General features: G+C 46.5%; 4 protein-coding genes and 1 non-coding gene across 10 annotated transcripts; 2 read left to right on the plus strand and 3 right to left on the minus strand.

Moving 5' to 3' along the window:
• On the minus strand, positions 1-14152 carry LOC148402797 (CLIP-associating protein 1-B-like). Of its 3 annotated transcripts, none has more exons than XM_088359984.1 (39): positions 13902-14152; positions 12833-13250; positions 11176-11254; positions 10997-11100; positions 10818-10909; positions 10567-10642; positions 10312-10409; positions 10176-10246; positions 8834-8959; positions 8680-8756; positions 8517-8609; positions 8305-8450; positions 8096-8231; positions 7929-7999; positions 7547-7606; positions 7036-7113; positions 6790-6957; positions 6661-6707; positions 6364-6561; positions 6138-6233; positions 5900-6073; positions 5518-5622; positions 5084-5181; positions 4965-4988; positions 4558-4790; positions 4376-4439; positions 4008-4171; positions 3708-3930; positions 3456-3545; positions 3084-3227; positions 2911-3017; positions 2622-2769; positions 2357-2540; positions 2228-2281; positions 1958-2166; positions 1710-1838; positions 1442-1648; positions 1246-1362; positions 1-1172 (listed from the first exon to the last, which is right to left on the minus strand). In XM_088359984.1, the coding sequence occupies exons 2-39, from the start codon at positions 13043-13045 to the stop codon at positions 1089-1091; spliced, it is 4587 nt and encodes a 1528-aa protein (XP_088216110.1). In that variant the 5' UTR covers positions 13046-13250; positions 13902-14152; the 3' UTR covers positions 1-1088. The 3 variants fall into 3 exon arrangements, with proteins under 3 accessions (XP_088216110.1, XP_088216100.1, XP_088216118.1); XM_088359974.1 differs by having other exon boundaries at positions 3456-3572; XM_088359992.1 differs by lacking the exon at positions 3456-3545.
• On the minus strand, positions 2514-24128 carry LOC148402798 (H(+)/Cl(-) exchange transporter 4). Of its 2 annotated transcripts, XR_015854031.1 has the most exons (13): positions 23956-24128; positions 23059-23213; positions 22878-22977; positions 22612-22799; positions 22347-22469; positions 22077-22283; positions 21935-22015; positions 20976-21521; positions 20716-20902; positions 20253-20651; positions 19965-20181; positions 19759-19905; positions 2514-2540 (listed from the first exon to the last, which is right to left on the minus strand). XR_015854031.1 is itself a non-coding variant. In XM_088360006.1 (12 exons), the coding sequence occupies exons 1-12, from the start codon at positions 23969-23971 to the stop codon at positions 19815-19817; spliced, it is 2310 nt and encodes a 769-aa protein (XP_088216132.1). In that variant the 5' UTR covers positions 23972-24128; the 3' UTR covers positions 18708-19814. The 2 variants fall into 2 exon arrangements, 1 of the variants encoding a protein (XP_088216132.1); XM_088360006.1 differs by lacking the exon at positions 2514-2540 and having other exon boundaries at positions 18708-19905.
• On the plus strand, positions 10096-19325 carry LOC148402799 (high affinity cGMP-specific 3',5'-cyclic phosphodiesterase 9A-like). 3 transcript variants are annotated; one of them, XM_088360072.1, is made up of 14 exons: positions 10096-10321; positions 15233-15437; positions 15570-15609; positions 15670-15772; positions 15838-15980; positions 16320-16379; positions 16450-16627; positions 17370-17492; positions 17567-17659; positions 17728-17795; positions 17856-17958; positions 18056-18160; positions 18326-18472; positions 18536-19325. In XM_088360072.1, the coding sequence occupies exons 2-14, from the start codon at positions 15374-15376 to the stop codon at positions 18626-18628; spliced, it is 1320 nt and encodes a 439-aa protein (XP_088216198.1). In that variant the 5' UTR covers positions 10096-10321; positions 15233-15373; the 3' UTR covers positions 18629-19325. The 3 variants fall into 3 exon arrangements, with proteins under 3 accessions (XP_088216198.1, XP_088216188.1, XP_088216207.1); XM_088360062.1 differs by having other exon boundaries at positions 15288-15437; XM_088360081.1 differs by lacking the exon at positions 10096-10321 and adding an exon at positions 14787-14920 and having other exon boundaries at positions 15288-15437.
• Positions 11868-11997, plus strand: LOC148402800 (U4atac minor spliceosomal RNA). The gene has a single exon (XR_015857336.1). It is a non-coding gene; the product is annotated as a U4atac minor spliceosomal RNA (small nuclear RNA).
• A 141-nt stretch (positions 24129-24269) lies between the features above and the next one.
• On the minus strand, positions 24270-25532 carry plaat1l (phospholipase A and acyltransferase 1-like). The gene is made up of 5 exons (XM_088360091.1): positions 25379-25532; positions 25175-25313; positions 24810-24898; positions 24576-24740; positions 24270-24485 (listed from the first exon to the last, which is right to left on the minus strand). Exons 1-5 carry the CDS (start codon positions 25385-25387, stop codon positions 24420-24422), a joined length of 468 nt encoding a protein of 155 aa, XP_088216217.1. The 5' UTR covers positions 25388-25532; the 3' UTR covers positions 24270-24419.
• Between the last annotated feature and the right edge of the window lie 84 nt (positions 25533-25616).

Here is a 25616-nt window from a genome sequence, read left to right on the forward strand (position 1 = left end):
ACAAGTCTGATCTTTTATTTAAGTTTCACTTGTGATGTAACAAATACTTGCAGTAGTCTGCGGAATATAAATATAGTCATGTGTGACGGGTAGAAGCATGCGTGTAGGTGCAAAGGAATTTCATCAGCAACATACTAACAGGTTGTCTTTACTCGCAAAGTTCATGTTTCTCCAAGGCGGACTTAGTTCAGGAAAAAAGAGGCTTCTAACTAAAGGCACGCGTATAAGATGAAAGTGAAAATGGAACATTCAAACAAGGCCGTGGAAACCGTGGCGGCCCGTCGCTCACTTTAAAAATGTGTGATGGCAGGATGTGCATCTCATTTTGAAACCAGTGATTCGGTCCCTCGAAAGTCCAAAGTGTCATTTTAAAAAGGTCGGTTTTAGTCTTCATTCTCCAGATGAGTGTTTCATTTTCACGTCTCACGTCACAATGACCTCCGCAGGCGGGCTCGAGGTCATTGTCACCTCAGCGAGCTTTTCCACTGATTGTCAACCTCACATGATTTCAAAGTTCAAGAACAACTTTTCATAACTTTGCAAGTATTTCAGCTTTAGTGCTATTGACCTTCTTTTTTTTTTGTGGAATTTCGAAAAACATTTACAGTGGTCTGAACTTAGTGGTTCAACAGTAACTGGACTATTCTGCTAAGGGCTGCTAAGCTCGGGACGGCACTGCAGAAGATGGTCGGTGATACATTTTTAGGTGTGTTGCCGAGATTTTTTTTTCTGACAGAGAGCAAAATTAAAAGACGTGCGTAACGGTTTGTCACGAGAGAATCTCGGGGTCACTCGAGTGTTAGTTATATTTGGAAGCACGGAATGTTTTTTTTTTTTTTACGAATGTTGTACAGATGTACTGCTGGACTCCAAAATGCCGTAAGCTTCAAATCATTGGCCAGCCAAGTGATCCTCTGGAAGACACACTCCAGCAGGGGGCAGCAGATTCAGCTCCTGGGGACTTTTGCTTAGCCACTCATCTTCTGCTTCCATCAAGCTCACGGCAGATTTTTTTTGCTGTGTGATAGCAGGACGTATGAAATGGCAGAATGAATATCAAAATGGCGGGTGAAGGTGTTGAAAGCAGGTTAGTAGGAAGAGATGTCGGAGGAGCTGCTGCTATTGCTGGTGGAGGTCTGGGCCCTCTTGATGTACAGGTTGAGCAGTTTCATCTGGAGAGGAAACATCAGCACAGGTTGAGGAGCAGCTGGTGGCTTGCCGTGATCGGTCGCTGGCGGGAATTACCTTGCTACCGGTGAGCTGAGACAGGAAGGGCTTGAGCTCCTCGCCGATCACGGCGTAGATGGCCACGAGGCAGAAGACGCTGGCCTTCCTCACGCTGCTTTCCGTGTCGTCGTAGCCCTGCGCCGGCAAAAAGCATTCAACCCACGGAAGCCAGACGGCTGAGAAGATTGAGCTGGATTGAGAAGTTCCGCTTCACCTGCAGTAGACCCGGAATGATGTCGTGCAGCAGCTGAAGCAACGGCTCCTTTGTGATGCGTTCCACGGCCCTGGTCTGCATCTTGATGGCGGCCAGGTTGATGGGATAGTCGGCCGTCTGCACGATGGGGCAAAGCACCTTGATGCACTGCTCCGGCTGGATGGAGCAGGCCAGCGTGGACGCCGCCTCCTCGGACGCGCGCACCACCTTCGACACACGGATGCCATTAATCGTCCCGATGGAACACAGCGGCACTATTTGTGCTCACCTCCTTGTGCGAATCTTTATGAGCCTCCAGTGTCTTCATTATGGTGAGTTCGGCGTAGTTCTTGAAGCGACCCGGTTGGTTTCTCAGGATCTCCTTCAGGACTCTCAAGGACAAGGCCCGGATCATGTGCTGAGCAGAGTCCGAAATGAAAATGCTGCAACTTGACTCAAAGTGGCTCAAAACGCTCAGCATCAAAAAAAGGTTCAATCTCATTTTATCTTGGACCTGGTGGTTCTTCTACCACTTACGTCTTTATCTCCTAGCATCTCCAGGAGAAGCAGCAACATGGTCTTGAAGTGCTCGTCCCAAACCACCTGCACGTCCTCTCGTGCCACCTTGAGAAGCTCCAGCAGGGTGGCTCGGCGCTCCTCCACGCTGCGTTCCTCGGTGGCACACTCGCCCGCCGGGCCCTGCGAAAGCTCCTTCAGCAGCTCTCCCACCAGCTGCTCGGTAACTCCTGCCAAAGATCACGTCGTCAGCCCAATTCTGTGAGTTGTGACTTCACAATATACATCTACCTGGGATATTTCTGGGGTTCTGGATCTTGTTTTTGGCAGACTCGTGCTGGCGTCCTGCAGGTGACGACAGGAGATGAATTTTAGTCTGGTGTCAAATCGTTCTCGATGGAACGCTCGTGAGTGACGCACCGTTGAGCCGCAGCTCCATGCTGTCGTAGTTGTGCGGGTTGTGTTCTCGGAAACGCTGCAGCGTGAACGAGCGTGGCGAAGGGGTGTTCAGTAACGACGTCTTGTTGTCCAGAGCCGTTCGCCCGGCCTCCATCGAATCACCGTAAAGTTTGAGGTTAGAGTGCGAAGGAGAACCACCTTCAACCTATGGAAGAAGAATCGATGATTAGTATCGGGGGGGTGGCATCAGTGTAGAAGAATAAGATGAACGGTGTGGTCCAATCACCCCAAGGTCCCGCATTCCGTCTCGCTTGTACAGCTCCATGTGTTCTTCTTGGCTTCGGAAGCTGAAGTTCTGGATGGCTTCAGTGACGCCACGAAGGGAACTGTAGATCTCTTCAGAGTTCAGGTTCTCACTATCGCACTCCAGCATGCTGAGGGAACATTTCAATGGATGACAAGATCTTGCGTTCATTCATACAATAAAAGCCGCCATGCGTTTAGAACCGACTGTTCGACTCGAAAGGCAGCTTTCAAAATATTTGACGCCACCTTCTGCAGATTGGAAAACGTACCTGGGAGAAAGCCCTCCTTGCGAGTAGGTGGTGGGCGATGTCAGCGGGCTGCTTCGGCTGCTCGACTGGCGCGGAGTCGTTCGACCCGCCGAGCTGCCGGGAGACGCCTGCGAAACACGTTGGTCTCAGGAAAAAACCGAAATACGCATTTACGTGTGGCGGGATGGCGTTACCATGGCGATGCCGCTCGTGCTCCTCAGGTGGTTGTGTAACAGCTTGGTGGTGCCATCTTGGAAGGTTTTGGGCAAAGCGCCGAGGAGCATGGTGAACTCGGGCGTGTTGAGTTCGAACAGGGCGATGAGCACCACTTGGGCCGCCTGCACGAAAGCATGGAGGCACTTTTTTAGACTCACTGCTCACCATCTCAAAGCTGGTGCTAAAATCATTTGATGAAACTGGGCAAGGAGTTGCAAAAAGTCTTGGAAACTTTCCATGGGAATTCAAATGCACAAAGCTTTATTTAAACTTGAATATGATTCGCAGCTAAATTTCCCATGGAAACAAAAATGGAGAAGCAGATGTAAACATGTCATGCTGTTTTCTACCTGCTTGCACCTCTCCTCCAGGTTGCCCTCTCCAGGCAGAGAGGCCACGGTGCCGGCTCGGCCGGACAAATCCTCCCAGTTATGAAGGGTCTGGGGGTTTGTTGAATGAAATAAATGCTGATTGCGGAAACAAATCCAGATGTGATAACAAAAAACAAAAAAAAAGCGTGCAACTGAACTAGAACAAAACAAATATGGAGAATGTAGAAGAAACTGTGGGGAAAGAGGACGGCGATATCCAAACGGGCCTACCTTGCGGACATCGGAACTTTTGGGTTCGGTGGTCCACGTGATGATGCGCGAGACGGCCAGGCGCGTCTCGCTGGTGTTGACAAAGTCGGCCGGGTCCATCCGCCGGGCTAGCGCCTCGATGTAGCGCAGAATGGCCACCTTGACCTTCAAGTTGGGCGTCTGGGTCTGATCCACGATGAAGCGCATCAGGATGTTGAACTGCTGCTCGTACGGGAAGGATTCGCTGGAGGAGACAAACAAACCAAGCGTCTCATCCAACTGTTCCAACTCGTTTCCATTCCAATCGCGTCTTATCCACACCAGGTGACATCCAGCGCCTTTTGAACTTTGGCCTGGACGGAGCCCAGGAGGTCAGCGCCCATTTTCTTCAGCAGCTGGGTGAGGAGGATGAAAAGCCAGTCGAGCAGATCTTCCCGGTGCAGAACAATGAAGTCCACCAGAGTCTCCAGGAACATGCTGAAGACCTGAGTGCGTTAAAGGACAAAGATCAGTGTTTCACGTGGTCGGTGAGCGAGCAAGCGATGGAGAAGAGCAAAAACTTACTCTCTGGTGAGTCCACACAAGTGAGGAGCCATGCCAACATAAAATGACAAGTTAGTTGTTAAACAAGACCTGATGGATGATGCCACCATGACTGGGATGGACGCTTTGTATTTCATGCGTGTTACCTTGCTGTGAGGATCTGCAAACATCCTGGTGAAGATCTCGCAGAGTCTTTTCAGCTCCACCCGACTGAGACAGACACACGGGTTGGATTTTATAAAATGCTGACTCCCAAAAGGAAGTGAGATAATCGAGCTTGGTTTTTTTTTTTTTAGATGTTCTCAAGCCTGCCTTCGAAGTTCCTAACCTGAGCATAATATGGCTCCTCAGCACGTTCTGCAGTCCCAGCAGGCCCTCCTTTCTCTCCGACCAATTGGCGCTGGCGCAGTGGTTGAGGATTTCAGCCACGTCGTCGGTATGACGCACGGCGCCGTTGCGGGAGCCGTACGAGCGTTCCGAACAGGCGCTGGAGGCGTCGCTGTTGGCGTCGTCGTCGGAGAACATACCCGGCGATTCAAAATGGCGGCGCACTGAGCGCTGCTGCAGAAAGAAGAGTCACACAATTTGATGCTGCTGACGTCTTTTCCGAGATCGGTCGGGCTTCTCATGCGGTGAGAAATATCAGCAGCTATCGTATTAGGACAGAATCACAGATCCATGATCTGATTGACATATGACGATGTTTCATGCTCATGCACACATCAACACTTGTACCTTACTCCTCGACTCTCCTAAGAGCTGAAATGTACAAAAGTCCAGGAGGGAGGAGATCAATTTTCCGACGTACGTCATAATCGATTCCAAGAAACATTTTTTTCGGAAAGGCTTCTCACCAGAGCGTCGGCGACCGCCGCTTCCACCTCGGTGCCCGTGTTGAGAATCCTCATGGCGTTGACGGAGGCCGAGATCCGAGCCTGGTGGGACAGACGGTCTGACGGAGAAAGAGAAAAATTGTCAGTGGGTGCGAGGAAGACAAACTGGACCAGCTACTTTTTAATAAGAAAAAGTCAAACTCAATAAATGCGAATTGCTGGAGCGGATCAGAGATTAACACCATTGATAAGACAACAATTGATTTTGAGTCGGAGCGATTGATCATAGTTCCACACACTGAAGCAAAAGATGACACCCAACCATGCAGGAAATAAAACGACCGGGACAAAGAAGAGAATGTTCAGGAGAGACATTTAGCAACGGTAGTATTTGATTTCTTGACGTACACCTGCTGGGCGGGCGGGGTCACCGATGTGAGCGAGCGCTTACTCACCCAGGGGGGAGAAACCCCTGGAGGGGCTGGTGTCACGGCTGCTCTCGCGACTGGTTTCGCGGCTGCAGCCCTGACTCATACTGAGACGAGGGATTCGGCTCCGTGCTGGAGTGGTGAGACACAGACAGACAGACAGGCGGGCGGACAGACAGACAGACAGACAGAAGCGCAGGGCGAGAGTTTAGCGGCAAGCGTCGGCTCTTAAGCACGTTGAGCTATGCGGGGGAGCGTTAGTCATGCGAGACAAGAAAGAGAGTGTTAACTGCACGGGAAGGAACAACACGTCTTGGCGTATCTTTTGCCCTCAACGAGAGACTCATTACGCTAACATCTGATGTGAATTGTGGATTTGCCGCCGAGATGATTTGCAAGCGGTCCTCACCAGAGCCCGATCTGGTGGGGCTGGTCTCCCGACTACATCCCTGGCTGCGGTGGCCTCGTGGGCGCCGACTGTGACTCAGCCCGCCGCTGGCGGGAGAGTTGCCCACGGGCACCCTGACCATCCTGCCGTGGGTAGAGCCCAGCATTCGTCCCGGGGAACCGGACCTGCTGCCGGCTAAAGCGCGGAAGTTCCGATCAGACAAGTCGACGGCGTGGTTGTTTTATTTCGGCGTCCTTACGTTGGGACTGCGAGACCACTTTCCCTTTGCTGCGGCCCCGACCGTCGGGCACTGACGGACGCTTTCCCGTGCTGGTCTTCTGCGTTCGGACGCGACCTAGAAAGTCCGAAGAGAGGCACGTAGCTTAGCATCTGCTTTAACAAACCGTCTGACCGGCAAAAGAGCTCAGGAGAGACACATAAGAGGGTTAAAGGTCAGGAATTGGCAGGTGGACCGGAAAACTCACCGAGCGAAGCGTAAGATCCGGGAGGGAGCGCGGAGGCGGAGCTAAAGGACGAAGGGGAAGCTTGCACCGCCGAGGCTACCGTGGGCATCCGGGTGCGGGCGCTGGCTGCCGCGTTGACGTCCACGTCGCTGCAGGAACGCTGGAGGGTGCCGGGGGAGGAGGTTCCGGTGGGGGGTCGAGACGATTTGGACGCTTTGGCTAAAAAACAAAAAAATGATCAGGAAAAAATGTTGAACTACTTGATGTGGGCTGGAACACTCAGTTTGTGATTAGGTTGAAACGAGATCACGCTCTTACGTTTGGCCACGTTTCTCCCGGCGTTGCTTCTCGGAGACAAATTTCGACTAGAAACGGCGACGGCAAAGCAAAAACGTGAAAAGACACAAAAAGGAAGAGCAGCATTGAATAGAACTTTAAAGATCTCACTTCAGGCTCTCCTGTGAGGAGGATGAGGAATGATCAGATGGAGGAAGTGACATCAAAGTATCACCGCTCCGCAAGTGAGCCTGCAAAGCCTTTTGATAAGACGACTCCAAGCGCTGGAAGAGTTGCTCCGCCTCTCGACTGAAGTGGCTTTGGAAGTTCCAGTAACACCTGCGGGGACGCCGCCGGATGTCATTTTGGGACTCCGAATCAACAGTGATGGAAACAAAACAAATGTTCCGCACTTACTTCCTGGCCACGGAGCGCACCTCAGCATCTGCGTCGTGAATACCTTTCTTTAGCGTTTCCATCAACACGGCGACGTGCCTGCCGGGTCACACATCAACACATAGCTGTGTGAACGACTCTCCAGGACACACACACACACACAATCCGAGAGCTCCCCTGGTATGAAGGTTCAGCTCACATTTCCCCCATGCGGCAGTGATGGCGGCAGCCATGCAGAAATACAATGTGTCTTTTACACAGGCAGCCTCCCCTCCCCTCCCCCCTGGCAGATTTAGTGTCATGTTACCATAAAAGAATAACCCCCCCCTGCCGATGTCAGCGCTTTCACTCGGTAGAATTGTCACTCTTGCTGCTTTTACTGGGGGACTGCAACTAATGATTATTTTAATAATTAATTTATCGGTATCTTATTCACTTAAGAATCAATCAAGTAGAATATAAGACAAACTGAGGATCAAGCTTCGCATCATGTGCCCTCTTTCGTCATCACACATCGCTCATGTTTCCTCACCTCTCCAGAGAGTTTGTGTGCCACTCCTTCAGTTGAAGGTCCAAGAAGTCATAGCATCGCCTGGGACACACACAGACACAACAAATTTATTATTAATTATTGATTTATTACATATGATTAATTCTATTCTTTTGTTTGAAAATAAAATATAAACATTAAAATTATATATATATATATATATATATATATATATATATATATATATATATATATATATATGTTTGAAAATAAAATACAAACATTAAAATAATGTGTATGTATATAATATGTATATATATATATATATATATATATATGAATAAATACAAATTTGAAAATTAAATATAAGTATTTCTAAACTGACACAGGCAAATTTAATCTTTTCAACTTTTTTGTTGCTAACCTTCTGACAGCCACAGACTTGGAGATGCAGTTGCTGGTGATGATCGGGATCAGACGAGGGTAGTGTGTGTGCTGCAAAACACACACACACACACACACACAGTCAGTTCATTAGTGCTATGTTGCGCTCATTTTGAGAACATCCATTTTCAAGAAGCGGTGAAGTACTTTTAGTATGAGGCGGATGGCAGCCACACCGGAGGTGGCCATGACTTTGGCACTATTGGGGACCAGGTTCAGGAGACTCGGCATGATGGCCTCGGCGGCGTGATCAAAGCGGCTGCCGAGCACTGAGGATAGGTATCTGCAGAAGACAAGCAACTTAGACTTGACAGAACGTTTTGTGTCAAGTCCATCAAGATTTGAGGTGGTCATACCCCAGAGTGATACAGGCTTCCCGAACCACCTGCGAACGCAGATCCTTGGCTGACAGTACGAACGCCGACTCCAGGAGGCGGAGCTGCTGCGGGAAGCCGTCAAACTCCGCCGCTCCGGCCAACATCAGCGAGCGCACCTTCTTCAGCTGAAAGGGTCCGGACCAGGCCATGAAGCGCGGTCGACGACATCGACTCCAAAAATGACCACTCACCGCTGCAACTCGGAGCTCCCAGTCGCGCTTGTCATCCGAGAGCACGTCTCGGATTTTAACCATGGCCTCCTCCACCTCCCTGTTGGAGTAAATCTGACGGAGAACATGCGATCAGCTGATCGTGTGGCAGACAAACATGTAGAAAGTCTCGACTCGAACGAACCTGCATAGTGGGAACGTCCTCGAAGGCCTGAATGAAGTCAGCCTCGTCCACCGCGCCAGCAGTGGACCCATCTCTCCCTGCAACCGACAAAAACACAGTTGACGTGGTGACCTTATTGATTTTTATCTCAGTGGAAAAAAGAGAAAGATCTGACCTGCTGATTTGGAGACGGGGCGTCGCAACGAACCCACGCCGGTCTTCCTCCCGGCCAACAATTCTCCTTTGGATGAGGACGAAGAGCAGCCACCGTCCAGCGAATCGCCATCCTCAGAGTTTTTATCTGGGGCAGGCGGGAAAGGTGAAAGGTCACACGGGGAGATCAGGCACAAGTGTGCATCTCAACAATGTGGCGTGGGCAGGCGTGCCGTGCCCTGTCTGCATTTCTAATGAAAACGTTCCACAAGCAAGAGGACAAGCACATTCCTCCAGCCTCAATCACAACAATCAGTCTTCTGTCACCGGTGATGACAAACTCATTTCGAGGACAGACCACAAACATGGCTAACAAAGGTCAGCAAACAGAAGCCATTTTTTGCAACTCCGCCCGACGTGCTCACACCCAAACACGCAACGGCTCTTTTCCCTTCCTGAACTGTCAGCCAGAGCACAAAGATGGGGATGCTCCTCCCCTGGTGTCCAAAACTACACAGTATGCTTTAAAAAAATAAAATAAATCAGCCACACACAGTCTACGAGAGCCAGACTGCCAGGCTTCATCACATCCTTTAACATCTATCAGCCCCTTCCACTCCATCATTCATCATTTGCTTCTCTTGGCAATCAAGAGCGCTCACAGGAACAGATCCGCCTGCAGACCAGTTTCCTCAGCATGCCGACAGTCAGGTGGTCCCGGCAGTCCTCCGCGGTCCTCTCATCTCCGGGAGGGAAATGGAGTCAGCCCGCTCGCCCCCCACCCTCTCATATTGAAGTCATTATTCCCGAGCAACACATGGAGACCACACGCCGACCTCAGCAAACACGCACGGCGGCGTGGTTGGTGATGGAGAGAGCAGGAAGTGTGGGTGGAGACAATGGGAGGTGTATGAACGCGAGATTCGCTTGTGGGCGGAGCCAAACAGAGGGGCGGCCATTGTGTGTGCGCCTCCGGGAAGGAGGATGGAGAGCGAGTGTGTGTCAGCAGCCGTCGAGCAGCTATCACAACACACACTGCAAAATGCCTTTATGATGACAAAGAAAGTCAAATCCCACAAGTGTGACAAAAAGTCTCTCTTTCCTGAAAGAGGATGAATGGCAACGCCCTGAATTTACCGCAAACGACCAGCAAGGGGCGCTGTTACTAAGCTGTGACGCGTCTAACAAATCCACCAACGATATTTTACGATTTGATCACGTCACTGCCAGGCATTATAAAAGCAATCATCTCCGTGGTGGAATGATTACAATCCCCCACGCGTCCTTTTTATGTTTCAAGTCAAATCACGAACATTGCAATTAAGAGAAATGACAAAAAAAGCAAACAGATGATTAAATCCTACCTGACACAGGTGACAGGACCATGTTCCCCGACCTTTGGACCTCATCAAATTTACTAAAGATGACATTCAACCTGGGAAAAAAAATCGGCATGTTAATGGGCCGCTGTGAATGAAGCGTTGGCGTATGGAAACACACCGCGACTGAGGTAGGCCCTTCTTTCCCAGGTCGATCCTCACTCGCTCACCAACGTGGCGGTAGATCTCAACCAGACAGCCCATGGCTCCATCACGCACCTAACAAAATGATTGTATAGGTTATTATTTACAATATTATGTTACAGTATGGAATTAATAATCTGTGTTCAATTCCTTCTGTTGCAATAATAATAATAATATGCAAAAAAATAACTTTAGCAGGACAAAATATTTTCAGAGGAAAGTCATGTTGTACCTGACTTGTGGGATCTCCCAGGAGATTACAAATGTGAGGAACTATTTTGCTAAGTGTCAGGCTCTGCGAACCAAACCTGAAAACAATTGTGGAAAAAAAAGACGATATAAATATTAACAAGGACTTTTTCCAAAGAATGAAAATGATTTGAACTCAATTTTAATTGGTAAAGACAATTCAAACTAAATATAAGACAAGGAAATTGTTGACAAATGACTTCTTCCAAGAGTTCCATCATGATGTAAGCTTACACATTTAAGGTGGAGATGAGGCAAAGGCAGAGTCCTTCTCGAGTTCGGTTGTTCTTATGTTTGAAGCCTCCCATCATGCGCTCCCAAACATACTGACATGGCAGAAATAAAAGGAATTCATCTTCAAAAATGACACTTGACATTCTACTACGTGCATGCAAATATTATTTCCGCCTCACCTGTGGGTTGGCAGCCTGGTCCATGATTTTAAGTAGAAGTGCTTGGTCCTGGTCACGCACTTGATCCTTGGCATCTCCTAGACGATCCATTAAACTGGGAAGAACTGGGAAAAAAAAAAAAAAACCCAGATGATTTGTAGTTTTATTTCTAAAATGTTTCAAAGTGTCAAAAGGCTCACCTGTTCCAACCTGTGTCCTGAATTTTTCCTGCAGTCTGCTGACTAATGCGGACAGAAGGTCCATCCCCAACAAAACCACCTAGTACACACACAAAAACACCCCTTGAATGACTAAAACACACATAAATAAGACAATTTAATATTAATTCACGGCATCAGTACAAGAGCTGATTATTATCAATTACTTTATTATTATCATAATTATTATTGTAGTAATGGCGGTGATATAGATACAGCATTTTTTAATTATAAAAAAGACATTTTGGTCTTTTGTCCACTTTGGTTAGTACTTTAATCATCTACAAACTTACTATTGTATATATTTGTATTTACAAATTTCAACTATTTTTGAATATTGTGTATTATTTCAGTGATAAGTTTTGTTTTTCACTTTTTAGTGGAGTCGCCTCATTCCATAAAATGCATCTAAAATACCACCGCTAGAGGGCAGAAGCGTAAACGAGATGAAAGCTACGCAGCATTGTGGGTAACAATATAAAACCAGTACTTTTAGAACAGTGGAGTTCATAATTAACGCTTGTTTCTTACAAACACGATATTATTACCATATCTTGGAGTTTACAAGCAAATAAGTTAAGTAAATAAATAAGTCGGGTGTGACGTCATCAAAAACCGTGAGTGAGTTCTTTGCCCACATTGCATTTGTCTCCTACCGGGATCGCGCACGCGCATCAGTCCTCGTCATGGGGTGAACGGGAAACTCAATGAACGTCTAGTGAGAGTTTCCCTGCTGACACCATAACACAACACTTACGCACCTCCCGAATCTCAGATTTGGGTTCTGGTGCAATTTTTGGAAACTCCTGCACATCTCAACGTGCAATAAATACCCAAGAAGTCAATGAAACAGCCACCTACTGGTAGACAGGAGAACTGCACTAACAAATAAACACACTTTCCACTCTTCGTGGCATTTCTGATGAATTCCGATTATTCCATGACGCCTTTTGACATGTAAATCCAGCCTGAAAACATTGACCCACTGTCTGCCATTTCATAAATTAAAAATAGTAATTCATCATCTTTCATTTATTCTGTCAATCAAAATTTTGTTTTCACTTGTCGCTTTTGTGTGGGGGTTTATCTTGATTGTGATTTTATCTGGTTTTTGAATAATCCTTTCTTTGCCTCTTTGGAGCACTTTGGATGTCCTTTGGGTAGAAATAATATATAAATACACTTGGCTTGCCTCTAGTGACCATTATATAAAAAAATATCAAATAACAACAAAATCTACTGGCAATTTTTGAATTGCCTTTATGGGCAGGGAGGGAAGAAAGAGAGTGTCAGCGTGCTTAATTCTTGCACGCCTTGTCAAACACGTGCACACACACACACACGACCAGTGTTCCCAATTTGGCGTGTCTGAAGCTGCAAAGGGGACAAGGCTCTGGTGGCTGTGAGCTTAATTTATCACCACCATTAGCCCGAATTCATCTAGGACTGGCACTTCATCGTTCTTCTCATGAATGTTACAGATCACTTATTCCAAGCCGCTGTGCCGTATAAAACTTATTTACTACAAATAACGTGGCTCTCTATCGGTCAATGTCAGCCACTTGGAATGACAAATCTATTTAAGAATGTCAATCTGATGTGGATTAAGACGGTAGATTCAAGTGTGGAAAAAACTGACCTTGAAGTGACTGGAGTTGACCCAAGAGCTGGCCAACGCCTCCACCATTCTGTCCAGGGTACCCTGGTCCTGCTCAAGATCTGGACATTTGTCCTCTTGCAGGATAAGATCCACCATCTCCTGGCCCGCCTGCAGCCTCTTGCTCAGGTCCTTGAGCATCACCTGCTGCAGCAAATATTCCGGGGCCATCACCTCCTCCTCCTCCTCAGCCATCGGAGGGGAATGGACGAGCGTACGCCAACTTCCAGCGAGCTCCTCTTCCCACGTTCAGTCCAACAAAGTCCTGATAGCGGACGAGTCTCTCTGTCGTGTTTTTAAGCCAGTTACGGTTTTAAGGAGGCAGCTGGCGTTACTGGCAGAGTCTCCGTGAATGCCATAATCCTCCACTTGATGGTCCAATTCGCTCTCCTGTTTGATTCTGCTTGAGGACATGAAAAAATAACTAAGTTAGTGAATGAAGGTTGATAGTTAAGTAATGCTATGTCCATTAAAACGGGATTTTAAAAAAAAATCATAATACATGAGCATCTGATAGGTGTTCAAACTCCCTTTACATTTAAATCTGTTTTAAAAATTATATTTTACAGCTGTTTCAGTTAGTTTTAAATAAATCGAATACATTGTCAATATTTTTGTTCTTCACGTGTGTGATTCTATTATTAAAATGTAATCTTATTTGTAATTTCTTAACCTGTATAAAACACAAGGGATTTGCTTTATGTAGGAATTCTCCATACAATACACATAATATGCCCTTGAATACAAGTTTGGCTACTCGTGACTGTCGGGGTGAACTTATTAATGAGTTCTTTTGAGAGTTAACAGGATAAAATTCAAGTACTTGCGCCACCGTTAGTTGTCTCGGATAGTTTGTTTAGCCGCTAGCTTCCCCGCTAGCAAAGCAGCTAAGCACCGTACGCAGCCTTGGAGCTGAAGTGGCGCAAGTCAGGATTAGTTTAGTTACATTTTAGTTGGATACGCGGCGTGAATTACTCATATAATTATGCGGCGTGGCGTGTATATAAATTATAAATGAATACAGTGACACTCTGGAAATTTACGCACTCACCGGATGGACCAAAGTCAGAAGTGGCGACGCTGCTTCCGTTCATTCAAATCGCAGCCCGTCACATCTTTGGACTCATTTGCAAACAATAATCGAACTATTTACATGTCTTTTAAACCGTTATTATTCCGAAGTTAAAGGCAGTTAAACGCAAGAAAATAGCCATTTTCCAGGCAAAAATAAAAGTTTGGCCTGCATCGTGTGCCGTAGGAAAAGTAGCTGGGAATGCTGCAGAAGGGCGACACCTTCTGGCAGGATCTGGCCGGCCGGCAATGTGGGCGGTCCAGCTGTCTAACCTTTTGTTTGATTGGACGATTTACTATGACGTCAAGACGCACTTCCTCGTACGTCAGCTTCCTTCCACGTTCAAACTATTGCCATAAATCTTGGATATCTCTCCCAAAGTCAGATCGGGATAGATAGACTCCAGCTCCGGGACTTGAATGAGGATAATTAGCTACATAAAAAAAAAAAAAAAGAAAAAAAAAAAAAAGAAATGATGGCTTGATTTTATCTTGCTCAATGTCATGGCACGGACAGCCATTAATCCCGTCTGAGTGATGAAAGTGATGAAGTGCTAGATAAACCTTTTTTTAGTTTATAATAATAATAATAATAATAATAATAATAATAATAATAATAATAATAATAATATTAATAATAATAATAATAATAATAATAATAATAACAATAATAAATTATTATTATTATTTATTATTATTATTATTATTATTATTATTATTATTATTGTGTACTGAAGGTGAAAGCAGAATTGGTGAATTATTATGCAAGCATGCACCAATGAGTGTCCGAATGGTGGGTGGGTTTTCTGTCAGATGCAGGTGGTCCTACACACATTGGGCTTTTCCATGTCACTCTGTCAAGACATCTCATTTTCATTCCCGGAGCCTGTCATGACCCACCGCGCCTACAAATGGCCACAAAAATAATTCATTTTTTGGTAAATGGCAAAGTGGAGCGAGCAGAGTTTAGAGCAGACTGCACGACTGAAGATGTTAAAGGTAAGGGGGGGGGGGGGGTGACTATAATTGCAATTTACTCAAACTATTTCAAACAATCTTGTTTTCTTTCAAATAAATTGCTTAAAATGAAAGTGTCAAAGACTAAAACGTGTACTAGTCACAAGTGGAGTCTGGAGTTGTGTGGAAGGACTTGAACTCCATATGGTGGCGACAGGTCCTCAGGATAAAGAGCTTCATTCTCCGTGACACAGGAACAAATTATGTAGCAACCATCTCTCTTAATCAACCAGAGAATTGGAGAAGATATGCCATCCTGGACTTTGTATATTATTAACTCGGGATTGGTTGCAGATATGAAGCTGCTCATACTCACCTGTCACCTGCAATCACCTCTGTAACGTGGCAGACCTGTTCCGAGCGGCAGCGGAGGCATCTCCTCATCACATCCTGAAGCTGTACAAAGCCAACGGCAGCGTGGTGAACATCTCACCCATGCTGGAGCCCAACAGCCAGGACTCGTATTACCGGCTGGAGGTGGTGGCATCTGATCTTCAGAGTGAGTGGCCATTTTTTGTAGCAGGACCAACATTCGTTGTCTTCTGGAACTTTTGCTCGTCACCATCGTTTTTAAACGATTTTAAGCCCGATATCTTTTTGTGAATACAGCAAACTTTTTGTCCAATCGTAGGCATCGGTGTAAAAAGTGACGTGGACAACATGGAGCGCAGGTGAGTCCGTCACAAACGTGAAAGACAACGAGAGTCTCACTTTGGTGTCTGCGGCTTCAGGTTGTGTCACCTCGAAACCAAAGTCCAGCAAGATGCAGGCAACACTCCAGAAATTATCGATAACCTCAAGAGTCAGGTGGAGTCTTTCAAACGAAAACTCGAGGTTTGTAATCCTGCTCGGAATCTGCTTCTTGCTTCCGAGCTGAAACATTTTTTTTTTCTTGACAGAGCGTCAAGCACCTGAGCTGGATGGGTTTGTTCAGGGATGAGAGTCCACAACAGCTTTCAAAGTTCCCAGCGAAAGCCAAAGGGCTTCAGTTGAACATAGAAGAGGAGCACCGGGAGGTTCGCAAGAAGTTCCTCAACATGAGGTGACCGATTGGACACGCAATAAACCGGACGAAATTGTCGTTTGCTGCTGAAGAAGGAAATATGTTCAGAAGTATTTACTGTGGATTTGGGCTCTTCAGAATAGTCCCATGTTTTGGGTCATTATCCTACTGGAGAACCCAGTTGACCAAGATTGAGAAAAAAAAACGTAGAGGAGATTTGGTTATGTCCCGGCGCTACTCTGATACTTCATAACCAAATCTCAAGACTATCTAGATTCAGAAAAGCTTGGTCTTAGATCCAAGTGATGGCTCCTGGATCCAACAAGATGATAATCCAAACACACTCCAGATAAGTTACAAAATAAGTTTTGATTTCAGCTCGCTGCGGGTGATAGAAGAAGTGAGACAACAACTGAAAACTCCCACGTTTGACAATTGGTGAGTGCCAACACACTCGGAGCGTGCATCAAGCCCCGCCCCCCACACCTATTTGATGCATTGTTGACAGGCAGTGGGAGGAGCCAGAGATGCTGGTACTCCTCCAGGTGATGTTCACCGACCTGGACTTCCTGACAGTGTTTCACATCGAAGTGGATGTTCTCCAGAACTTCCTGTTTGAGGTCTACTGCCACTACAACAACATCCCCTTCCATAACTTCCAGCACTGCTTCTGCGTCACGCAGATGGTACGAACACCAAATTTAATCAATTCTATTTATACCATAGCAGTAATTCACAACGGAAATTTGAATTAAAGTATCTAAGGGGGTTGCAAAAAAAATTACAAGCCCCAAAGATTCTTCAGAGAATGTTGATAAACATTGACTTTGTGTTCCTACAGTGAATAAATGTGGAAAAAGTAATTCCAGGAATGACTAAATAAATAAATACCCAAAATTCAATTATCCAACTAAAATTCTTCAGAGAACATTGACTATGTGTTCTTACAGAGGATGCGAGGAAATGTGGGGGGAAAAAATCCAGGAAAAAATAAATAAATAAAAATTGGAAAATACCAAAAACTCAATTATCCAGCCAAAATTCTTCAGAGAACACTAATAAACATCGACTATGTATTCCAACAGCGGAAATATGGGGGAAAAAAAAAAAAAAATCTGAAAATACTCAAAAAAACTGAATTAACCGGCTTGGCACCTGGAGGGCATCCAATCATATGTCTAGTTGGGGGAGGTGAGTGACCCAGTGACCCCCCTAGCTCCGCCAGTGACTTAACTGCACAAGCAATTGGTGATGCAGTCTAGGAAAATCTTTCAGAAGAAGAAACCTCAAAGAGAACCCAGACTACATTGAAGTTGGGCTAAGATGGTAGCTAGTGAGAAAAAAATCTGACTAGATGGGTGACTAGACCAATCGATGACAACCTAACTTGGAGTAGACCCCAGAACATCAAACTGTGCCTCTTCACAGATGTACGGACTCATTTGGCTGACAGACATCTGGAGCAAACTAGATCCAATGGACCTTCTGATCTTGTTGACCTCTGCGCTGTGCCATGACCTGGACCACCCCGGCTACAGCAACGTCTACCAGGTTGCCTTGCTCCTCTCAACTCCTTTTCAATCTTCTGCGAGATTGTTTTCGACATTTATGTCCGAACGTGACAGATCAACGCCCAGACCGACCTGGCTCTTCGTTACAATGACATCTCACCGTTGGAGAACCACCACTGCGCGGTCGCCTTCGGCATCCTGGCTAAGGTGTAACGTTTTGTAGCTTTGACAGTTCTTGAGAGGTTGCTCAAGGTTCTTTTGTCCGATCTATTCAGGAGGAGTCCAACATCCTCAAACACGTGACCACGGAGCAGTACAAACACATTCGAGCAGGGATGATCAGGTAATAACTTTCCATCTTAACATCTCTTAACTTCTCAACTTGACGTCATGATGGTTCCAGGTGCATCCTGGCCACCGACATGGCGAGACACAATGAAATCCTCAATAAGTTCAAGACCATCCAGCCTGTCTTTGACTTCAAAAACAAGGATCACACTGAAGTGGTAAAGACCTGAACCTTCTCATGGATCATTTCTCACTGGACATCATGAAATGTCAATCTCATTTACATGCTGAAGATTTTTGGTCTTCCATATGTAGTTAATGAAGATCATGGTGAAGGTGAGCGACATCTCCAACGAGGCCAGGCCGATGGCGGTGGCCGAGCCCTGGCTGGACTGTCTGCTGCAGGAGTTTTTCAACCAGGTACTGATGGAATTATGTGATCATCAAATTTATCATTTCTTCAATACGGTGAGATGGCAGCAAAGCACTACTTTTGTCTGAATGAATCTCCTCAACTCATTTCAATGAACTCCTTGACATCAGGAAAAAAACTGTTTGGTCTAAACGAGCATGTCTGGACTGCAGGGGGACGCGGAAAAACTCAAAGGGCTTCCGGTGACTCCATTTATGGACCGGGACAAAGTCTCTAAGCCGTCTTCCCAAACCAGTTTCATTCGCTTTGTCCTGTTGCCGCTCTTCACGGAGATCACCAAGCTCTTTCCCTGTCTGGAGGTAATAATGGTCTTTTATGAAATGAAACGTTCTAACTTCTGACCACTTATGGCGTTTTTGTAGCAACATATTCTGGAGCCAGTGAGGCGAGCCCTGGAGTACTACTCGGACCTGGAGCGAGCCACTCAGCAGGAGGCGGCGGCAAACAAACCCTGATGAGCAAAACGTTCAAAATTATGATTTAGCAAATGTGTGCCAGGGAGGGTCGTGTTGACATAATCACAGAACCCAAATGTTTAGCATATTCAAGATTAACTAAACATTTTATTCTGTATCACTGTATTTACATGTTTTAACCAAAGTGCAAATGAATGATAAACAAATAATCCAGGTGTATTGAACAAAACACTTTGAACTCATATAAATACACAAACATGCCAGAAATTATTTTGGCATTTCAAGACAGGACATTTAGATCAACATTTGCAAATGAGGAATTCAGCATGACAGACGGAGCAGCTGACTTTTTTTTTTTTTTTTCCTCGTCACAACAACAACAACAAAAAAAAAAGCATTAAAGATGCCGCCTCAGGCAAACATCTCAGTTCTTTTTTGTTTTTAATCACGAGACAAATGAAATCCTGCGGAAGTGGAAGCGTGCAGTTTTCCAGTGTCCAGTGTACTTGGTGACAATGCAGAGATTAGATGCATTTGAAGATTAAAATAATCAGTTAAAAATAATGATTATTTAACAGTCTGCCCAACCAATGCCTCCTTTGAGCCTTCAAAAAAAGACACGAGCACAGATAAAGTGGTACCTTGACTTACGAGTTTGATTTGTGACATATTTTCTTTTACAGCGCTGACTTAATATACGAGTTCAGCCATTTATTGCACTGAGTGTGCGCTAAAGTCACGCAGATAAAACTGAAAAAAAGTTTCACAACTACTGTGAGTGACTTAGTAAGCACAATCAATTTGTTTGTCAAAAAAAAATTACAAATATGATTGTGAGTAGTGTTGAATTGTCTGTTTACATGTGTTGCTGCACTGTTTGTGTTCAAACCTTCATTGCTTAAAGCGCCACTTGTATATCAAAAACAGAAAAATGTCCAAGCAACTCATATCTAAAAAAAACAAAAACAAAAACTAACAAGTTGGTTTACTCATATCTCAAGGTACTTCTGCACAGTACAGTAAATAAAGTAACGATGGGCGGAAATTGTGGCATTTGCGTTGCCATCTAGTGGTAGCGTATCTGAACTTCGTAAACATTCATTAGAAAAAAAACACACAAAAAAAACGACGAATACAAGCATTCACAGTACAAGCCTGTTGTCACTCACGCCATGTTGAGCGACGGACGGACCGTTGAGGCTGGTGTGTCCACAAAGGGGAGGGGCTAATTGAACATGATGGACTCAGGATCCTGGTTCATCATTTGCGCCATGTGACGCAGAACGTCCTTCTTGGTGATGATGCCGAGCAGGCGCCTGGCGAGAAGACACAATGAGCCCGGGACAGAATGAACTTTATGACGCCTCCGTCTTACCCGCTGCGCGTGACCAGACACTGGCGGAGGCCTAGCTTGCGGAATATGTCCACGAGCGTCTCCATGGGGGTGTGGTCGGTGACGGTGAAGGGGCTCAGGTTGAGGATGCGGCGCAGCTTCAAGGGCTGCGGCGTGCTGGCCGGCAGCTGCGGCGTGTCCTCGGTGAAGTAGACCACCGAGCTGCTCACCACGCCGTCTTGTTTTTGACGGGCGGTTTCTGTGGATTCGCACAAAAACAAATTCGACATTTTCGTCTACGTTACAATTAGGAGAAGCGAGCGGACTCACTGATGGCGAGCGTGAGGTCCCTGCGCTGCACGAAGCCGATGAGCCTCTCCGAATCCCGAGACACGACCACGGGGAAGCCGTTATAATCCGTGTCTTTGATCAACATCTCCACGTCCTCCACAGTGGTGGCGTCCTGCGTGAGGACGGCCAGCGGCGGGTCGCTCCGACGGGGCCGCATCACGTCGGCGGCTAAGGTGCGGTGCGTGAACTCGTCTCGGACATCAAGGTACGGGTACCCGTTGAGCTGGATGTGCGACTCGTAGATGCCCTCTTTCCCGAAGGCGTCCGCCACCCACTTGCTGGTGACGGCGGCCGCCATGAGCGGAACGATGTACTCCAGGCCGCCCGTCAGCTCGAACATGATGACCACCAAGGACACGGTCATCCTGGTCACGCCGCCTGAAATAATGCCACGCCATGAAGAAGAACGCACCTCGCTTTGGAAAAGGAGATCCTCGCTTACCCAGACAGGCAGCGGCGCCCACCATGGCGTAGAGTCCAGGTGTGACGCAGTCGGCGCCGGGCCGGCACCAGCTTTTGAAGATGATCCAGTCGTGGTGGTGGTACGCCATCTGCTCCACCGCGATGCCGACAATCCTCCCAGCGATGGCGCCCACTGCCATGCTGGGAATGAACAGGCCTGACGGGATCTGGTGACATCACACGGCGGTGTTTTCAAGTCCATTTTTTTTTTGAAGCAAATGCAAACTGAATCGAACTGACCTTCATGCCGAAGGTGAAGATGGTGATGACGATTTTAAAGACGAGAGCGAGCGCCAGCTGCCACAGGGCGTTGTAAACACCCCGGCCGGCCGGGCGGTCGGGAATGTCGTCCACGGGTCGGCTCATGTTGGGGTTGTTGACGTAGTCGCAGAGCTGCGATGACTCCAGCGCTCCGCAATCGTTGAAGAGCTCAGAGATGAGCTCGCTGGTGCTGCGCCGGGTGTACGGGTTGGGATACGCCAGCACGGCGGTGATGCCCGTCACGGCGATGACTTCCAGAACCGGAAACTTCCCCAGCTGGGTGGTCTTCCTTCGTCGGCACCAGGCGATGTTGGCGCGGATGAAGAGGGTCCCCCAAAGGCCGCCGAAGACGCCCAACAGGATGAAGGGCACCAGCTCGGCCATGTACCACGGCGTGTGGTACTCCACGTAGAAGAGCACCAGGCGGCTGTTGCCAAACGGGTTGATGGAGCGGAGCGTGAAAGCGGCGACCAATGCGGCAAAGAAGGAGCGCCATAAAGTCTTGAGGGGGAAGTAGTAGCTGACCTGTGGGAGGGAGACAAGAAGGTTGTTTTTCAGTCCGAGGACCAAGCTAATAAAAATAAATTAAAGAATTAATATGTTGTGTGTGTCCCCACTAGTCTAAAAGCGGCATTCTGATTAATATTGCATTTGTGGAATATTAATTAAGCAGCAAAACTCATCCGTTGTGATCCATTTTAGTGGGCGGCCATTTTGCCACTTCCTGTCGATTGAGAATGACATCACAGCTTCAGAAAACTGGTGAGCTGTAATTGGCTGCGACAACTGTGAAGTCATTTTCAGTCGACAGCAAGCAGCAAAATGGCCGCCCTCCCGAGATGGACGCTGACTGATGTGCACTGCCACCGCGGTTGCAACTTTTTTAACCCTAGTTCGAAAATCACACACACTTCTGGTTGGTGGAAAACTAGACGTACCTCTTCCAGGCTGAAAAGAACCCCGCCGATGGGTGCGCCAAAAGCCACCGACACGCCGGCCGCCGCTGCGGCTGATAACACCTGGAAAGCCGACAATGTGAGCCTACGTGTCCCGACGCATCGCATGGACGGCGATAAGTACCTCTCGCCGTTTCCCTTCGTTCTTGCTGTACTTTGAAAAGAGGCTGCAGAAGAGGTTCCCGCAGCAGCACGCAACATGGACCAGGGGACCCTCCTTCCCCAGACTGAGCCCCGACGACACGGCGAGAACCAGCGTGACCGTCTTGATGAGCAGCGTCCATTTTCCCAGGTAACCGCGGATGATGAAGCCGCTGAGGATGGTCTTGATCTGAAAACAGGTGGGTTTTACCGGCAACGGTCGGCAAAGTTACCTCGCCCGTCACTTGCTCACCTCCGGGATTCCTGAGCCGCAAGCGTACGGCGCAAACACTCGCACCAGCGACACAGCCAGGAAGGAGAAGAAAAGAGCCCACATGACGTAGAGCAAGTAGTTTAACACGTATGCTCCTGCTCCCTAAAAAAAAAAAAAAAGGTCAGATGTGATTTTTTTTGTTCATAGTCACAAATTAATCCAAAATCATTTTAGCTAATAAAGGCTAAATTAGGTGACCAGGGATCATAGAACAAAATGATGTAGACATGTCATATTGACTGACCTCAGAAGTGCCTGTCATTAGCTCCGCCCACTTCTGCCACTGCGGACACTTGTCACGGTCGTCAAACGTCGTCTCGTTGGAGGTCCAGCAGCACTGCTCGTGGCTGTACCAGAAGGCGGACAGACACACACCCTCCTTCAGGTCCGTCATCCAGTCCACCGCCAGGTCGATGACTCCCGCCAGCGTACCTGGACGAGACGCGCTAAATTCATTTTGTGCACTACCTTCAAGGGTTTGACGTGGAGTTCCACGTGCTCTTGACAAACCTGAAAGAAGTCCAATGAGCAGCATCACCACCCATCCTGACCAGGCATCCAGCAGGCTCTTGGTCAGCTCCCAAAAGGACTCCTTACTCTTGCTGGTGATCTTTGAGGGAACAAAAAATGATGAGCCAAGTTTTAGCGGAGGTTAGAGGCAGAAGCACAAGAACAAAACATCTCCAGCAACCTTGCGGTGGCGGTCAGTATCCCTAGACTTCTCCCTCAGCCAATCAATGGTGTGGAAGTCTTCATAAGTAGCCACGTCGGGGAAGGGCTCCTCCAGGAAGTCCATCAAGTTGCCAGCTCCGTTCATCTCGTCTATGGGTGTGGCGCAACTCACACCTGTAGATGGGCAGCACGGTGGGACAGTTAGAACCCGGGGCGCCGTGAAAGTCGCCGGCCATTGCACACGTTGGCCTCCCAAGCATGTTGTTGAAATGTGGGAAACCTACTCACGCAGGCACGGGGAGAACATACAAACTCCACACAGGTTAGACTGGAGCAGGGATCGAACCCTCCACCTCTGAACATGTCGTCCTCCACAAGTCATTTGATAAAACGAGTTGGTTTATTTTGCCCGTGAAACTGCCAAGCTTGACCAAGTTGAATTTCTAAAAACTTTTACTTATTACAATAAATATGAAGTTCAAATTGCTTAAATGTTAGTCTTCAAAGCACTTTACGATTATATCGACTCTAATACCTCTTAAATTTCAATGTGTGACAGAATATTGATATTGAGAGTCCAATCATATATCATGAGTCAACAACAAATTTATTTTAATCTAATGTAGATACGTTTACGTCACAGATTGGTGTGACTAATTTTTATTTACAGAATTCTGACGAAAACTAAAAGGTGTGATACAGCACAGTACCTGTTAATCTCACTCGCAGCATATGTTTGCCATTTGCAGTTATGACCAGTTTTGCCTGCGTGAACAATTTATTATTCTATTTCTATGTCGGTTTCTACAACAGCCTTAAAGAAAATAAGAGGTTTAAGCAACAAATGCATTAATGAAGCTACGTGCAAGTTTTAACAATAACGCTCGACAGCTAGCTCCTTAGCATATTGGATTACCTTCGGCGGCCTCCATTTTAGAGTCCGTCCGGGCGCTCGGGAAGAGAATATTCTAATATGGTTATATTTTATTGGTTAAAATATTTGCCATTTTAGCTCCATGCGTAGAGGTTAAATCCGTTGAAGTAGGAATCGTTTCCGGCTTCCTTCTCCAGAAGCCGTCAACTGAGTTAGTATCGCGAGATTAGCGATACATGACAGATGAGTCACGCTGCCTGAGAAAAACAGATCGATGAAAAGATCTGGTATACAAGGATCCATCAAGAAAAAAATATTAAAAACTCGAGGAATTATTCAATTTACACGACACAAGATATTTTTTGGGGGTGCCAAAAACTATACAATTTATTTATTGATTTTAAAAGTAGTAATCAATATGCTCAGATGAATTTGCCTTCTTTGTAATTGCTAAATTTCTATTTTGTCAATATAGATGAGATGGAAAAACTACATCGGAAACATTTTCACAGCTTCTTCTCCTCAAACAACTTCTCCCAAGCCGGCATGATGTATTTGTAGATTTTCTCAATCTGCAACACACATATAGCAAAATTTTGGACTTTAGCATCTGCTGCCTCACACAGTAGCTCAAATTTGATTGGCATTATCAAAATATTGACCTGCTCTGACTTTTTCACTCCGTATCTAAAGAGTGTCGCCTGGTGTTCACTGTTGTGGAACAAAATGTCAAAGGTCACTTCTTTTCCCATCATGTCATCAATAGCCTGCCTCACGACATTGTAGAAATCTCTGGCCGGGTAGCAATCATCAAGCATGTTGTTCACCTAAACACAAAGATTTTTTCATTTGCATGTTTAAACCGCTCTTACAAACCACGTGGCGGTACGTATCACCTTGTACTTCTTTCCCAGCAACTCAATCGGATCTAATTTCACTTCTGAACGTAGCGCTCGGCCATAGAGGGGAATCTTGGAGTCAGAATCTATGAACGTATGAAATTCTTAAAAAATGAAGTTTGAAATTGAGACAAACGTACAGTGGACATAAGGCAACATACCCCTGTTCAAATCAAAATTTTGCGAACTTAAAAAAAAAAAAAAAAAATCAAGGTTAATCATTTTAAAACTATTTTTAAAACTCCATTGTTTTTTAAAATATTTTAGCACAATGGGGAATTCTAAGAATGCACCGGATTGACTAGTTTTGGTTGATTTTGGCAATTGAACAGGGGTGTGTAGACTTTTTCTATGCACTCTACCTCGAGATGTCAGGTGAGCCACGTAGCGGACGCCATCCCTCTCCCCATAGTAGATGGCAAAATGGGAGAAGTACTTGTTCCTGGGATACTCCACAATGTCTCCAGGGAAGAGCTGGCCTGCGTAATGTTTCGGCAAAGACTGCACGGACAAAAGACCAAAACATTTTGGTCGAAGAAATGATAGACGTGAGGTTCATGACTCACCTGGCCCATGATTTAAAGCTGTCCGTGTCACCGGTCCTGGCTGAAGTGGCAATTTCACAACATGGCAACAATAGCTAGGCCAACATTTGTTTATGCGGGTGTGTTTTGGGAGTTTCTCAGGGTCACCCATGGCTGAGTCTTCTTCACTGCATACAACCCGTGAAGCATCTGTTTCCTGCTCACGGGTGTGAAAGAGGAACTCAGCTCTTTTTCATTCATAGCAGATATATGTAGCTCG

This window comes from Syngnathus floridae, chromosome 2, assembly GCF_059516105.1.
Source record: "Syngnathus floridae isolate MCC-2025c chromosome 2, RoL_Sflo_1.0, whole genome shotgun sequence".
Lineage (NCBI taxonomy): Eukaryota > Metazoa > Chordata > Actinopteri > Syngnathiformes > Syngnathidae > Syngnathus > Syngnathus floridae.

Excerpts from the sequence above, each read along its gene's own strand:
- LOC148402797 (XM_088359974.1), bottom strand. The coding sequence starts at position 13,045 with ATGGCTGAGGAGGAGGAGGAGGTGATGGCCCCGGAATATTTGCTGCAG. Across the intron at positions 6,958-7,035 it reads GTGCGCTCCGTGGCCAGGAA|GTGTTACTGGAACTTCCAAA; the intron begins GTAAGTGCGGAA and ends GCGTCCCCGCAG. Across the intron at positions 2,167-2,227 it reads GAACCCCAGAAATATCCCAG|GAGTTACCGAGCAGCTGGTG; the intron begins GTAGATGTATAT and ends GATCTTTGGCAG.
- LOC148402799 (XM_088360081.1), top strand. The coding sequence starts at position 14,833 with ATGGCCACAAAAATAATTCATTTTTTGGTAAATGGCAAAGTGGAGCGA. Across the intron at positions 15,773-15,837 it reads CTTTCAAACGAAAACTCGAG|AGCGTCAAGCACCTGAGCTG; the intron begins GTTTGTAATCCT and ends TTTTCTTGACAG. Across the intron at positions 17,660-17,727 it reads CCTTCGGCATCCTGGCTAAG|GAGGAGTCCAACATCCTCAA; the intron begins GTGTAACGTTTT and ends CGATCTATTCAG.
- LOC148402798 (XM_088360006.1), bottom strand. Across the intron at positions 22,470-22,611 it reads TAATGACAGGCACTTCTGAG|GGAGCAGGAGCATACGTGTT; the intron begins GTCAGTCAATAT and ends TTTTTTTTTTAG. Across the intron at positions 21,522-21,934 it reads TTCTTTTCAGCCTGGAAGAG|GTCAGCTACTACTTCCCCCT; the intron begins GTACGTCTAGTT and ends TCCCTCCCACAG.
- plaat1l (XM_088360091.1), bottom strand. Across the intron at positions 24,899-25,174 it reads GGCTCACCTGACATCTCGAG|ATTCTGACTCCAAGATTCCC; the intron begins GTAGAGTGCATA and ends ATACGTTCATAG. Across the intron at positions 24,486-24,575 it reads GAGTGAAAAAGTCAGAGCAG|ATTGAGAAAATCTACAAATA; the intron begins GTCAATATTTTG and ends TGTGTGTTGCAG.